The 14497-nt window shown below is 33.6% G+C and overlaps 1 protein-coding gene across 7 annotated transcripts in view; it reads right to left on the minus strand.

Annotated features, from left to right (window-relative positions):
• Positions 1-14497, minus strand: part of ARFIP1 (ARF interacting protein 1) — an 82959-nt gene that overhangs the window by 27248 nt on the left and 41214 nt on the right. For all 7 annotated transcript variants that reach the window (XM_019722679.2, XM_019722663.2, XM_019722648.2 and 4 more), the window contains 3 exons: positions 13735-13847; positions 7547-7768; positions 360-517 (listed from right to left, as the gene is read on the minus strand). In XM_019722679.2, coding sequence (XP_019578238.1) covers positions 360-517; positions 7547-7768; positions 13735-13847 — 493 coding nt within the window. The remainder of the gene's footprint in view (positions 1-359; positions 518-7546; positions 7769-13734; positions 13848-14497) is intronic.

Genomic DNA, 14497 nt, shown 5'->3' on the forward strand with positions numbered 1-14497 from the left:
ATTCCCTAGCAGGCAGGGTTTGGGCACATGACCAAGGTTCAATCAGGCCATGAAGCAAAGTATTCAGGGACCTTTTAGAAATTATTTATGGTAGCTGGGGCAGGGGACCCAGTACCATGGGGCCCAGATTCAGGGTCTTAGATTCTTCTGAGGCATTATCTTGGCTTTGGTTCTTGCCTGCTTCTAGAATCTGTTCTCCTGCCTTTCTTGTTAGTGTTGTGGGAGATCCTATACCTTTCTAATACATCCTTTTCCTGCCTATATTGGCTAGAGTTGGTTTCTCTTATTTGCAACCAAAATTCTTAACTGAACTATGTACCGTCTATAAAACAGATAATATCATGCACATTTATACCTACCTGGCACTTTCATACTGTTTCACAGTCATTAATGTATCTTCAATTGTTTTATTCACCAAAGTGTTCACACTGGCAATGAAAAAATTAATGGCTCCAAGAAGAGTCTCTCCATTTTTAGCCAGCAACTTTTGGGTATCTGCGTTATAGCCAAATTCTTCCTGAAACAAAAAACTCACCTTAACTTATCCAGTGTTAAATTAGTAAATGTGACTAAACAAATGTCAAACACATCACTAATGGGAAAATATCTGATTTAGAAATCTAGCTATAGAAGTTTTTTCTTTTAATGTTTAAGTAAACAGGAATCTAAATCACAACTAACTATACAGTTACCAAAAAAGTCTAATAAACCAAAATTGTCATGAGCTCAGATGCACAGCTAAAATCAAACAGCTTAAAAAAGTTAAACTACTTTGTACTAGAATCAATATTTTCATTTCTACATTTTGTTTCTATTACACTGTAAGCACAGCTGTTAAAAAGAAAAATATAGCAGATTATTAATCAGAGAACTATAACTTTCACAACCAAATTAGGTAACAATTGGCTAAAACTTTCAGACATAAAATAGATTGCAATTTTTGTGTTTTGACTAAATCTCTTCACAGTATAAATATTAACAATATACATTTCTTTGTAAACGTAGTGACCAGTGGACTTCTAAGCTCAGGTCTATGTAGGCACACAGCTGAGGAAGGATCACTCAACACCACTTTTAATTCATTTCGCTGAATAAACTGAATCTTAGCTTGGCAAACATTACACATGACTCCTTCAGATATGTCAAGGATTAACTCTAAATTTTCAGCAGTGAAAAATTTTCAGTTCAAGTTTGATTAATTAACAGATTACCAGGAATACATCTGTCCAAATAAAAAATTGGATCACATTGTAAGATATAGCACTCAATTTGAGAATTCTGAAATTTGTTATACAACATTTTTTAATTTCAGCTGGAAAAAATGTAATATTAAATTAACTAGAATCTTAGAAGATGCAAATTTAATGCTAGTGCTATAACGATAATTACATTTCTACGGATAAAATATTTGATCATTAATAAATAGCAAGAAAGTAAAACTCTTTATCATGCTAAAAGCATTTTCCATTTAAGAGAGGTCTAGTAATTCTTTATTCTGGACTCAGTCTTCAAAATTTTACAGACCTTGATTTGCAAATACTGGCAGATAATAGGATTACATGAAAGAAATATCAATCAATTTATATAAAAACTAAAATGAAGAGCAGGATAGCTGAAGATTATTGGTACCAAGTTTTTAAAGCTAAGTTACGTACTGAAGACTAAATAACTGTTACTAGAAACAGAATAATACGGGAGAAACATTTTTACAACTTTTAGAAAGAGTTTACATATTACAACTGTACTTACCACCTTTGGTATTCATTAAGAGGTAGAAGTTAAAAAAAATAATTAACAAGAGGAAAAAAAATATGAAAGTTGGACTACATATAAATATAAAAAGGAAGGAAAAAGAAAAGGAAAAGTAAATAAACTCAAAAAGTCAGAAAACTTGTTTTGCTCACTGCATAACAAAGGATATATATATATCTCATTATATCACATTCCTGTAACAATGTTCATGTCTAAAAGTCTTCAATATTCACAATTCTGCATTAGTAACTTTGAAAATGCCACAAGTCCTAATTTAGCCATAGGGAGCTCTACCGTGTTTCCCTGAAAATAAGACATAGCTGGACAATCAGCTCTAATGTGTCTTTTGGAGCAAAAATTAATATAATTTTTATTATATTATGTTATATTATATAAGACCCGGTCTTATATTATAGTATAATGGGTCTTACAGTAAAATAAGACAGGGTCTTATATTAATTTTTGCTCCAAAAGATGCATTTGAGCTGATTTTCCAGCTAGGTTTTATTTTCGGGGAAACACCGTCTACAACCTAGAAGGCTAATCACTTACTAAAAACAAACAACACTAGAATATAGTAAGATGAAATAGCAGCTGATTGAGATGTTATATAGCAGAATTTGGAATCCTATATTTACAGATGAGAAAAACAGGCCTAAATTCAAAGTAGACAGGAAGAGTAAACTGACACTGTTCTGTTTAACGAATGTAAATCTCACAAACAATTCTATAAAGAAAATGTGTATAAAACTTAAGAGTTTAATGTATAATTTGAAAACTTAACTAGTAGAAAACACTTTTTTATAGTAAGGCATAAAAGACAGATAAGAGATATAAAACAATTAGGAATGGAAAGAAATGAATATACATACATATATGAATTATAAATAATTAAACATGCTTTTCTTGGCACCAAAAAGAAGATAAACCATGACTCCTAAACTTCATTTAGTTGATAAGTTATATTAGTGTTCTCAGTTGGACAGGGGTACTACTGTAAATTGCCTTAGCGATTACGAATAAACTAAACAAAACAAATGAAGGGTATGGGTATATACATCAAGAACAGGGCTGAAGTTCTAATCTGCCACTGAAGAAGGAAGGCCAATACAATTCCTTGATCTAAAAATGTGCTTGCTTTGTATGCAGAGAGAACAACACTTGAATCTTTTCTTTACTCTTTCACAGCTCCTACATTGTTTACAACATTACCAGATGTGAATTCAGCAGATGTAAATTTCCATTAAATTTATACATTAGGACCAAATAACAGAAGCATCTGATTAGATCTAAAACATTAAGTCTTAGTAACAGAAATTATTACCTAATTTATAACAAATGGGTTATTTTAAACAATAATATAGAGCAGTAAAAAACTAGAATCACAAGTACTAACTGATAAATACAGTAATATGGATGGCGTGAACTTTCCTAATCTTGATGCAACCATTACCCTCTAGATTGAGAAAATACAATTTAACGAGGTACCATGGTATAACAAAACTAGGAGTCAGAAGGCATGTGATAAAATAGGGTCTAGTTTGGGAATTCAGACAGCCTGGGAGTCACATCTTGACTCTGCCACTGACTGAGACTTGTGTCTTTTGTGAATTACTCAAATTCTTTGTGCTTCAATTTCCTTAACTAATAAAATGAAGATCATTCCCATACAAGTTTGATAGGAAGTATAATCAGATAACCTGTATAAAGATTCTGAAAGATGATAGGCATTCAGTAAAAGATCATTTTCTACTCCCTTCAGGAGATTTGCTTTTTTTACTGATGCGTTTTGGTTGTTTCTCTAGAAAACAAAAAAACTGGACTAATTTTTAAATTATTCCTCAACTCCCAAATGCTACAATCCCAACAACAGCTATCACAACATCATAAATTATTCAGTGCCAGGCCCTATGCTAAGTATTTTCCATGGATCTCAGTTAATATGGCATAAGACGGGAGGCAGTGGACACCAGCTTGCACCACTGCACTCCACAAACGTTTCCTCATAAAGAATTAACAAAGAAGGGAGGTACTTTGCTGGCTGGCATGATTGATTCTGATTACCAAGGGGAAACTGTACTGCTCTGCAATGGAGGTAAGGAAGAGTATGCCTGGGATATAGGCAATCCCTTAGTGCATCTCAGTACTGTCATGCTCAGTACAATGGAAAAGGCCAACAATCCATTTCAGACAGGACTACTAATGGCCTGGACCCTTCAGGAATGAAGGTTTGGGTCACCCCACCAGGCATAGAACCACAACTGGCTGAAGTGCTAGCTGAGGGCAAATGCTATATGGACTGGACAGTGGAAGCAGCTATGACCACGTGACCATTTGTAGAAAAGAGGACTATAATTGTTATGAGTAGTTCTTCCTTATTTTGTTATACCATCAGTCTAGATGTTGCTATTAAGGTACAGGTGTGTGTGTTTGTGTGTATGTGTAAAGCAAATACCTTTGTTTTCCTCCCTCTTATCCCCTTATCATGTAACATAAGATGTATTAACTTTACATCATAGTATTTAAGTATTAACTTTATATCACAGTATTTAAGTTATAGGATATCAAAGAAAAAAGTGAACATCACCCAAGGACTTTGCCTCCTCTTCTGGGGGAAAGGGTTCGTGTGTCTTTGACAGTATGCCGAATAGTTGTTATCACGTTAGCTGGAAGTAAGACTTTGTTACTGTCTTCTTTATTTGGAGATTAGTATGCTTTAAGGCAGGGGTGTCCAAACTGCGGCCCGTGGACCAACTGCGGCCCTCAATCCATTTTTAATTGGCCTGCAGCAAATTCCAAAAATATATTTAGTTTACTTAAATAAACTAGGTTAGGCAATACGTACTTCACCTCGAGTGAGTGGCCTGGCTGTTTGTGTATTTTACTGCATATGGCCCTTGGTAAAAAACGTTGAAAAAAGTTTGGACACCCCTGGTTGAAGGAGATGTGTATAAGTCTACACTGAAAAGGGTAGACTGTGACAGTTAATTTTACGTGTCAACCTGATTAGACTATTGCATCCAGTTGTTTGGTCAAACACCAGACTAAATGTTGCTATGAAGGTACATTGTTTTTGTTGATGTGATTAACATTCACTATGATAAACACCGTAGATGTGATTTAAAGATGACTTTAGGGAGATTATCCTCCATAATGTGGATGGGCCTCATCCAAACAGTTAAAGGCCTTAAAAGCAAAAGATTGAGGTTTCCTGGACAAGAAGGAATTCTGCCTTGAGACTCTAATAGAAATCCTGCTTGAGTTTCTAGCCTGCTGGCCTACTGTACAGATTTCATAATTGGGTGGGCAATTCCTTAATATAAATATATAAATCTCTGTGTGTATGCATGCATATGTGTGTGTGTATGTGTGTGTGTGTGTGTGTGTGTGTGTTATGTACATATCGCCTATTGGTTCTATTTCTCTGGAAAACCCTGACTGATACAAAAATATGCATCCTGTTAATGATTTCAGTTTTCAAATATATCTCCACCAGGTTCCAGTTTACCATTATTTCTACATTTATAAACATCAATTAGAATGTTCAATTCAATGAATTATCTATTTCCTTCAAAGGAATTCTGTTAGCAGACTGCCTTTGGACTCAAAATGTAACTCTTCTCTGGGTCTCCAGCCTGCCAATCTACCCTGCAGATTTTGAATGTATTGAGCCTCCACAGTCACAGGAACCAGTTTCTTAAAATAAATTTCTATATAGCTATACATCCTGTTGGTTCTATTTCTCTGGAGAATCCTGATTTCCTTTTTGTCCTTAATAATATATTGTGACTCACAGACTTGAATTTAAGAAAATTCATTTAGGATATCATGATCAGAAGACTCACAGACTAATATTTCACTTATATTATCAATTTTGCCATCATCAGTAAGAGTCAATACTCCTGTCTCTTTGCACTCATCTTCTGATTTGTCTAATAATTATGAAATGTCTTCCTCTGTATTGTCTTCTCTTTGCCATTATGGACAGGAAATGGAAAACTCTAAATTTTCAACTGTATTAAAAAAAGAAACATAGAAATGGTTTCTCCAGATTTGTTTTTGGCAACACAAAGTATCTGATTATCGTATCATTCTTCTAGGCAATACTGTCATTCTTTTGTTTTATTATTATCTTAAGCCATTTTTAACATGGTTGGAAATAACTAATAAGTAATGATGAAATAATTCTTAAGATGATGAAATAGCAAACTGTTTTAAGATATAGGAAAATAAGATCAAAAAACTCCCATACTGTGTCTTTGATTTCTAACCGACCCATCTGAGGCTGCAATATAAAAAGTATTATTCTATTAAAAAAAATAAGTAAATTTTATCATTGGAAGGCCTCTAAGAAAAATAAAAGTCATGAAAATGTCAGTCCTTTCAAAGAGTTAGAAATGCTCAAAAAAGAAACTCAAAAATTAAAACTGGGTCCAACGGACTTGAATACTGAGGATTAACCTCTCAGTTCTGTAAAAAAAGGATTTTACATCTAGAAAAGAAAGATAATAAAAGTACTTACTAGCTCAGATTGAGCATTGGATGTACTAACACATATTTAAACCACTTGGAACTGTACCTGGCATACAGTAAGCACCCAATCTGTGTTGATGAATAATTCATAGGGTTTACTGAGTGTAGCATCACTGATAACACTGCTGCTATACTTCTCTAGACCTGATACCCTGGCTACCTCTTTCTATACTGTGGGGCTTTTTCTCTGGGTCACAGATCCTCTAAAGATTCTACTTAAAGAGACAGAAGAGCTCACGGAGAAACACAGACAGGCTGGATATAAATTCCAGTTCTACCTTTTATTTTTTTGTGTGATCTTATAAAAATTACCTAATGTCTCTTGGCCTCAGTTTCCTCATCTATAAAATTGGATAACATTTCTGGCAATGTTGTTAGATAAATTACGTGATATAATGTCTATAAAGCACACAGCCCATTATGCTGGAATTATGGACATTCAGTAACTGCAGTTGTTATGATTATTCCACTTCCCAAATATTAGTTAGTTCTTTATCTGTCTAATGACTCAGTTAGAATTGAACCTTAATATTTTTCACTATTATGACATATATTGCCATCTCTAACCAAACTTTCTTTGTCCAAGTTTCTATATATTATCAAATGACTTAATACTCTGGATTATCTAACTCTTCACGTTAGAAGTCTATAGGCAAGGGATTTCTGCACCTTTTGGCTCCAGGTGAGGGAAGAAAAAAAAGGACATAAAAGGAGTTACTTAAGATATCATAAGAAATTGTCAGAGATGCTTTACTGAATACTTACAGAGATATATGCAGAAAAATAATTCCATTCTAAAATTTATAATTTATATTATTTATAATTTATATTATTTATATTATAAATTATATGAATTATAATTTCAGTAAAGTGTATCACAAATCCAGTCAAACAAGTCACTATTTGTTTAAGACACTTGGAGACTACATAAGAGATTTTCAATAGGTGCCACAATTTACTTTTTATTCATGCCCAGCTATACATAGCTATGATTCTTTCTAGGCTCAGGCAGGCTGAGTCTCTTTTTCCTTTCCAAGTTCCCTTCCCCTGAAACCTCTGTACAATTGTTTCACTATGTTGACAGAAGTCAGTTGGGCCTTCTTAAAAATTATATGAAATATCTAAAAAGAACACCTCAAGATGTCAATTTTATTAAGAGTTCAGCAAATCAGAAATGCAACAAGTTACCTCTTAGACTACTCCTACCGTATTGCCATTCTCTGCCCCCTCACCTCCCAATATTTATTTAAAATAATCTTACATGGAGTTCTAGTGACTTCAAACTCAGGTCAGCAAATGCATCTCCAAGTTGCCTTTGGGTATGCACCATCTGGAAAAGCTGGGTTGACAATGTCTGAGCCAGTCTTAGAATATTTTCGTATTTTTTCTTGTTATCTCTTAATATATCAATCTGAGCTTCAAGTTCAAGGTCCACAGTTCTTGATCCACGGCCTAGCTTCTCAGAGATAATTTGTCGAGTGCACTAAAAGTAGAAAGATGCACTTTGTTTAGGAAGAAAAAAAAGAACAAAAGAAAAAAATAATGTAACAATCCAAAGTACAAATGCTAGAGCATATGGCATATACCATTTTTGGCTCTACACAAGCTAGCCTAATAAATTGAAAATTGTCAGCCCCCTTAAAGTTTATCAGGACTCAGAAAGTAAATTTACCAGACACGTCTAATAACTGTTAGTAATCATTGGAAGTTTTAAGACTTATCTAGCTAATTTACATACTGCCAGATGAGCTCTCTCACATAATCATATTTCAAGCTTAGTGCACTTGGGTAGATTATTTAAAACAACTGAGATATTTGTCATTGATTTAAGAACAATATTGGATTATTAACATAGGAATAATAAGAATACCAAAATTATACTCTCCTATTGGTTTCAAATGCTTTTTTCCATTCTATCTTCCCCTTACATCTCTGTATGTGTGTGAGTAGGAAGAATAAAGGGAAGAAAGGAGAAAGAGGAAAGATGAGTGGGTGGGACAGGGGGAAGAAGGAGGAGAGAGAAAGGGGAATGAACGGAGAGAGAAGGAAGGAGGGAAGAAGAGAAAGAAGTAGAGATAACATTCCTGAATTCTTCTTTTACTTTTGCCCAGGTAAAACAGTATTAGATTATGCTATTCTATTCTTCCCCAGAAATTATACAAAAACTTGTAATTTTTTAAAGTACCTAATTTCAGAGCACATAGAAATAAGTTTTCTAGTAAAAAACTGTAAGCCATTTCACTACTCAATAATACATTTTAAGAGTAACAACATAGGGCATTAATATACTCCTCATTTTTGAAAGTTAACAAAAACACTCTAAAAAATCGGCAAATAAGTATTGCAATTTTTTTGAAACTTGTACATTTGCTCTTTTATTTTTCCAAGTTTGGTTAGAATTAATGTTTGTTGTAAAAATTAAAATAATGAGTGAAATAAAAGATGAATTTCCTTTTCCTTAATTGCACTAAATAGCAGAAAACTACTATTAACAGTTTGATGGGTAGTCTAGATTCTCCTTTAAACCTATATAATTACACATATAATATTTTTAAAGTAAACGTAAGACCATACTATGTACTCAAAATATCCAAACTTCTTTTTTCTATGAACAAATACCTTGAGACTTTTCCTTGTCAATAAATATAAATCGGTATCTGTTTTCCTTTTTGGTTATATTTATCCTTTTAATATTAGCCTATTACATGCTACCTACATTTTTCTGTTTAAAATTGAAATGAATTCTCTATGACATATTCTCTAGTCTCATCAATTAAGGATCTTTATGAATAAACATTTTTTATAAAGGCGTTCTTTATTTTTAATAGTAGATAAATTATCTATATAGAAAACAAAAGAAAAGATGAGAGGCCAAACTCACAGAAGAGAGAGAAAACTACATCTATGGAAAACATACATACACTCTTGGGAGATGAAAATCACATCAAGAGAAAAGTTTAACTGCAGACATTGTGATTTTAATGAGAAAAGCATCAACAAGAAATACTATCTGAAATGGTAACAAAATTAAGGAGATATACCACTCTTTCCCTCTTTTCATCCACACCAGGATTTTCCCTGCGGAATATTACCAAAGACATTTACTCTACTCACAAGCCAAAGCATATGGTACCTTCCATAGCAACCCAGATATAATAGTTTGCTGAAAGTCAAGAAGTCAGAATTCACTGAAGGAATTTGGCAGACTGGGCAAAATGAAAGAAATGTTTACTGTTGTCTGAGTGGTGGTTTTTTTCATAGAAATAATGGTTATAAGCAGACAGTAGGGTCAAAAGTTTAATGAGGAAATTTTTTTTTTGTTCCCAGAAAGCTATGGCAGTAGGAAGAGTAAGACAATAGTGATTATGAGGCAAATTCAGTTAAATCTGGACAGTTGAAACAAGTTTTGAAACTGAATTTACAAAGCCTGTATTCCAATACAGGGAACTAGACACTCTTAAGGGAAATTTAAGTAATGTGGAACTGAGAATACTACAGATGGCCTACATGGAGCTTTGTAAAGAAAGCTGTAGTGAGAAAATATAAAGTTGCAAGTCATTTCTCCACTGACTAGGGTCCCTGAACAAGTTTCTCATATGATCACTGAAGAACAGATTTTTATTTAAGTTGCTTCCTAGTGTGTACTAAAATCATAAATCAAGTTTAAAATAGGAAAGAATATAGAATCTCAGTTCTCTACCCTTCTTCAAAGTCCCTGAAAATGCAGATCACTTACAATGAGCTCGTGGTCTTATTCGGTTTTCCATGCTTATAAATTAAGAATTCATTTTGAAGATAATAGGACAAATGGAGCAGAGCAAAAGTAAATTATTGCTCTATGTAGATCTTCTACTTGGGGGAGGGTAGATAAAATAAAGGGATAAATACTGTACAAAATACCATAAATCACCATCAGTTCATGAATTTACAAGATAGTCACTGTGTACTCTGAGTATTTAAATAGCACCAAGAACTTTTCCTGTAATGCCAAAAATGAATAAAAACATTTAAGTTCAAGGAAAAAAATAATTTCAGAGCAACAACTGATAGATATTGAAAGCGTGAAGGACAGGGAGGCAGAGAACATAAAAGGAAATAATATAAAGTGAAAAGGGGAAATAGGTCAACCAGTAAATAAAGAAGGCAATATGACAGGAAAAACAGGAATGAAAACTTAAAAGACACTGGTTTAAAGACAACAAAGATTAACTTGATTAAGGTATAAACACTGATGGCAAATTCTTAAACATTTAAAAAAAGCATTTAGTGTTTGGAAAATATGCAAACAGTTATGAATAAAAGCGAGATTATTCTTTATAAAAGTAAGATTTTAAAAAGTAAGCAAAAGTACTCTATTCTACACTAGGAAAATACAAAAACAAACCAAAGAGACAAACCGGAGTTCATTATTCATAATTATTCCTGCAGATGAGGATACATAAGAAAATAAATAAATTTTGGGTTCAAATTTGTGAAAAAAATCAGGTGGATTAAAATCATATTTATAAAGATGGGTTCAAGGTCTAAACTTAAAATTGCTCCTATTTATTATATATTTGGTTTAATCCCTAGACTGTTCTTAGAGCCAAAATTAACAACTAATAAAGGATATGCTAAATGTTCTCTTTGAGGAAAAGCCTTAAAGTGTTTGCTTGAGAATGGAAACAGACAGAAGAAATTAAAGCTAGAAATCATGAAGGAACTGAGGTGTGAGGAAGAGAAAATCAAAGTCATAGCGAGAATCAAGATACCCAGGAGTAAAATGGGTAAAACAAGTACAGTCCTAAATCAACCCAATCAGAATCAATACTTGAAGGATTAGTCAAATGACAGTGAATGCCCTACATTAGCTCAAAATTGAACTGAAAAGGTAGAGTCACAAGAACCAATAAGGTCATTATATTCTGAGGCTCTTTTACTTGAGAGGCATGTGTCAGCACAGACTCACTGGGCTACAAACTCCATAAAATCAGATCATTAGAACATTCTTTTTCTCTTTTGACTTAGAGTGAAATACCCAATTAAGCTCTGATGAAACAAATTTTCAGTTAAAAATAGTGATCACTCTGAAGAGAATAACTCCTTCACATAGTATTATGCCATGTATACAATATTTTTAAAACTGATCATTTTCGTTAACACAAATTTTAAGAAAGGCTGAATGTGGTATGATAATATAAGAGATAAATATGGAATCTCAATAATAATGCAACTCAGATTATAGAGATAAGAGACAGAAGAAAAGCAACAGACAATAAACATATATATAAAGGAAAAAAAGATAAGGACCAACGAAAATGCAAACTAAATGACACAAGAGAGGAAGGATCAAATGAACAAAATCTTATACTTTGTAATTTGTAATTACTAGGATTTGGTTCAAAAATAAGGCTTGTATTCTTGGGGTTCAAAATGTTTGGCCATAGAGGGGCCGGCCCGGTGGCTCAGGTGGTTAGAGCTCCATGCTCCTAACTCTGAAGGCTGCCGGTTCGATTCCCACATGGGCCAGTGGGCTCTCAACCACAAGGTTGCCGGTTCGACTCCCGCAAGGGATGGTGGGGCTGCGCCCCCTGCAACTAGCAATGGCAACTGGACCTGGAGCTGAGCTGCGCCCTCCACAACTAAGACTGAAAGGACAACAACTTGAAGCTGAACGGCACCCTCCACAACTAAGATTGAAAGGACAACAATTTGACTTGGAAAAAAGTCCTGGAAGTACACACTGTTTCCCAATTAAAAAAAAAAAGAGGAAATTTTCATAAATAAGTGAACAAAGGAATGGCTGAATAAATTTAATAAATAAATGAAGCTTAGTCTGACATGAAAGATAAACAAGTGAAATGAAAGGGAGCACAGGGGAATTCCAAGCAGTAGGCAAAGATAGCCTGATGAACAAAGTTGTAGGCGTGTGAGAAGGCATGGCTTGTTTAGGACGTCTCTGGGTAAGTTGGTATGGATAACTGGATCTATGGGTGGAAGAGAAGAGCAGCAGGAGATAAAGTTGGAAAAGGACATGGGCTCAGATTCATGACATTCTAAAGACAGTGGGGATAGACTGAAGGATTTTAAGCAAGAGTGAACCACATTAGGGCAAAGTAGAATATACAGTCTAAAGAGAATCTGTTAAGCTATTAGAATAATACATACAGGAGCTATGGCTGTGAAGGTTAGAATGGAGAAAAGGGGATAAAGTCAAAGAATATTAAAGAAGCAGAATTCATTTAATGACTAACTAGATATGTCAAATCAATGAGACGATGAGTCAAAATTTGAATATTTGGGTGAACTGTTGTGATATGAGGAAATACAAAGGGAAAAACAATACATGAAATGAGAGAATCTACATCCTTGAGAACAAAAGGCGTAATGATTAAATAGAATGTCCTGAATGAGGACACTATAAATAGACATCAATTTTTGACAACTACCATTGGAATTTCTCAGTTCTACAGAGCATGAGCTAAATAGTTTTTGGGAAGATTCATGTAGCATGTTTCAGGGCACTTTTACCATCTTAAGAAAACCTGTACTTTTGTAGAGGATTTCAGATCATATTAAAAAAGTATTAACTGAAAGAATAAATTCACTTCTGCCTTACTGTTAAGAAGACACATAAGAGACATGTGCTCTGTATAAAAATATAGACAATTCCTGATTTATAAAGACCCACAACCAATTCACAAATATAGAGAGCTTTATGGCTAATGCTCTGACCTGAGCTGCTGGGGGTTTTCCATCCACTTTTCTATGAATTCTACTGTCTTGTCCTTGTTAAGATTCAAAGATACTAAGTGGACTTGGAGCTTAAGCTATTTGTAATACATCAAATAAAATACAGATTAAATAATTTGTTTGTTTTATGGAGGACATTAACACATTGTGTACGGTGGGGTTTAAATCCCTCGGTGGGGTTTAAATCCCTCGTGAAGATTCTCGTGATCTGTATGCAACGTGTTAAGAAAAATTACCATCAATTATGTACTCTGAATCAATTCAAATAACAATGTTAGTAAACTTTTGAAATCCAACTGATTTGCAATCTGATGCTGTCTGTACAGTTAACGTTTAGTTACTACAATAAAATCAGAGAATTCCAAATTTGAAAAACTAATATATCCCAGTTGCTATAAAGTATCAAAAAGAGGGACAAATATATATACAGCAGTTCTACAGCTAAACATATTCTACGGCAATATATTTCTTTTTCAATTATGTGTTCTCTATCAATTAACGAGTATTTTAGTAGCTTTTTACTCTTTTGCTAGACTTTTAAAACTACATTTATGCAAAGATCAGTAATAAAACAAAATACTTCATTTTCTAATTGTATTTTTATGTTCAGATGGTATTTGCTCTCCTATATGTTCATGTAATTGCAAAATAATAATTTAAATTACAAATAAAAATGCTTAGTGTCAGTTAGGGTGGAAACATTAAAAAATTACAAACCTTATAGGTGTTTAGACTCCATTTTCTAACAAGTTCTAACTTTTCCATTGCGGGATTTTTAATTTCATCTGCTAGAACAACTGGTCCACTTTTTGTCTGTGTTCTCTGGCCACCTGCATGAGCATAACAAAAGATAAAAACACAAACCAGATAAAGACAAGTAGGGAAAGAAAACGAAACATTGATGCTGTTCAAATTACCTACTCATGCGTTTTAAAAAATGAAAAGGTTCCCACAAAGTGAAGGACTACAACTCCCTGGAATCACTGTGGATAATTTCCTAACACATAAAAAAAATATATTCCTATCTATTAAGCACAAATGTTGTCTGTTTTCTTAAAAATAAAAATGCTGCAATCAGCTTTCTTTTCTAAATAACTGCTGTTTACTTCATTTACAAAATTTCCACAATTAATCTTATAACCCAGTGACACTAAAAAAACTGTGTCAATAAAAATCTGAAAGGCCATATACTTCTTACAGGGATCTCTGTTCACTGTACTATGTTGAACAGAGCAACAATAGAATATTATTATAATTTTGGAGGATTTAAAAAGACAACTCAAACTTGAAATAGTCATTAAAAGTATCTTACCACCAGTATGAAAGGCTGGGTTAAAACAAGACCTACATTGTACCTCCTTTTTTTCTTGAGACCCTCTCCCATCAAAAAAAGAGCCATAATCAATAAAGGCAGTATGAAGCCCTGACATAAAAGCAACTCTACAGCTATATAGTCCCTAAGAGTAAATATTTTTCAGAG

Source organism: Rhinolophus sinicus, linkage group LG07 (genome assembly GCF_036562045.2).
Source record: "Rhinolophus sinicus isolate RSC01 linkage group LG07, ASM3656204v1, whole genome shotgun sequence".
Classification (NCBI taxonomy): Eukaryota; Metazoa; Chordata; class Mammalia; order Chiroptera; family Rhinolophidae; genus Rhinolophus; species Rhinolophus sinicus.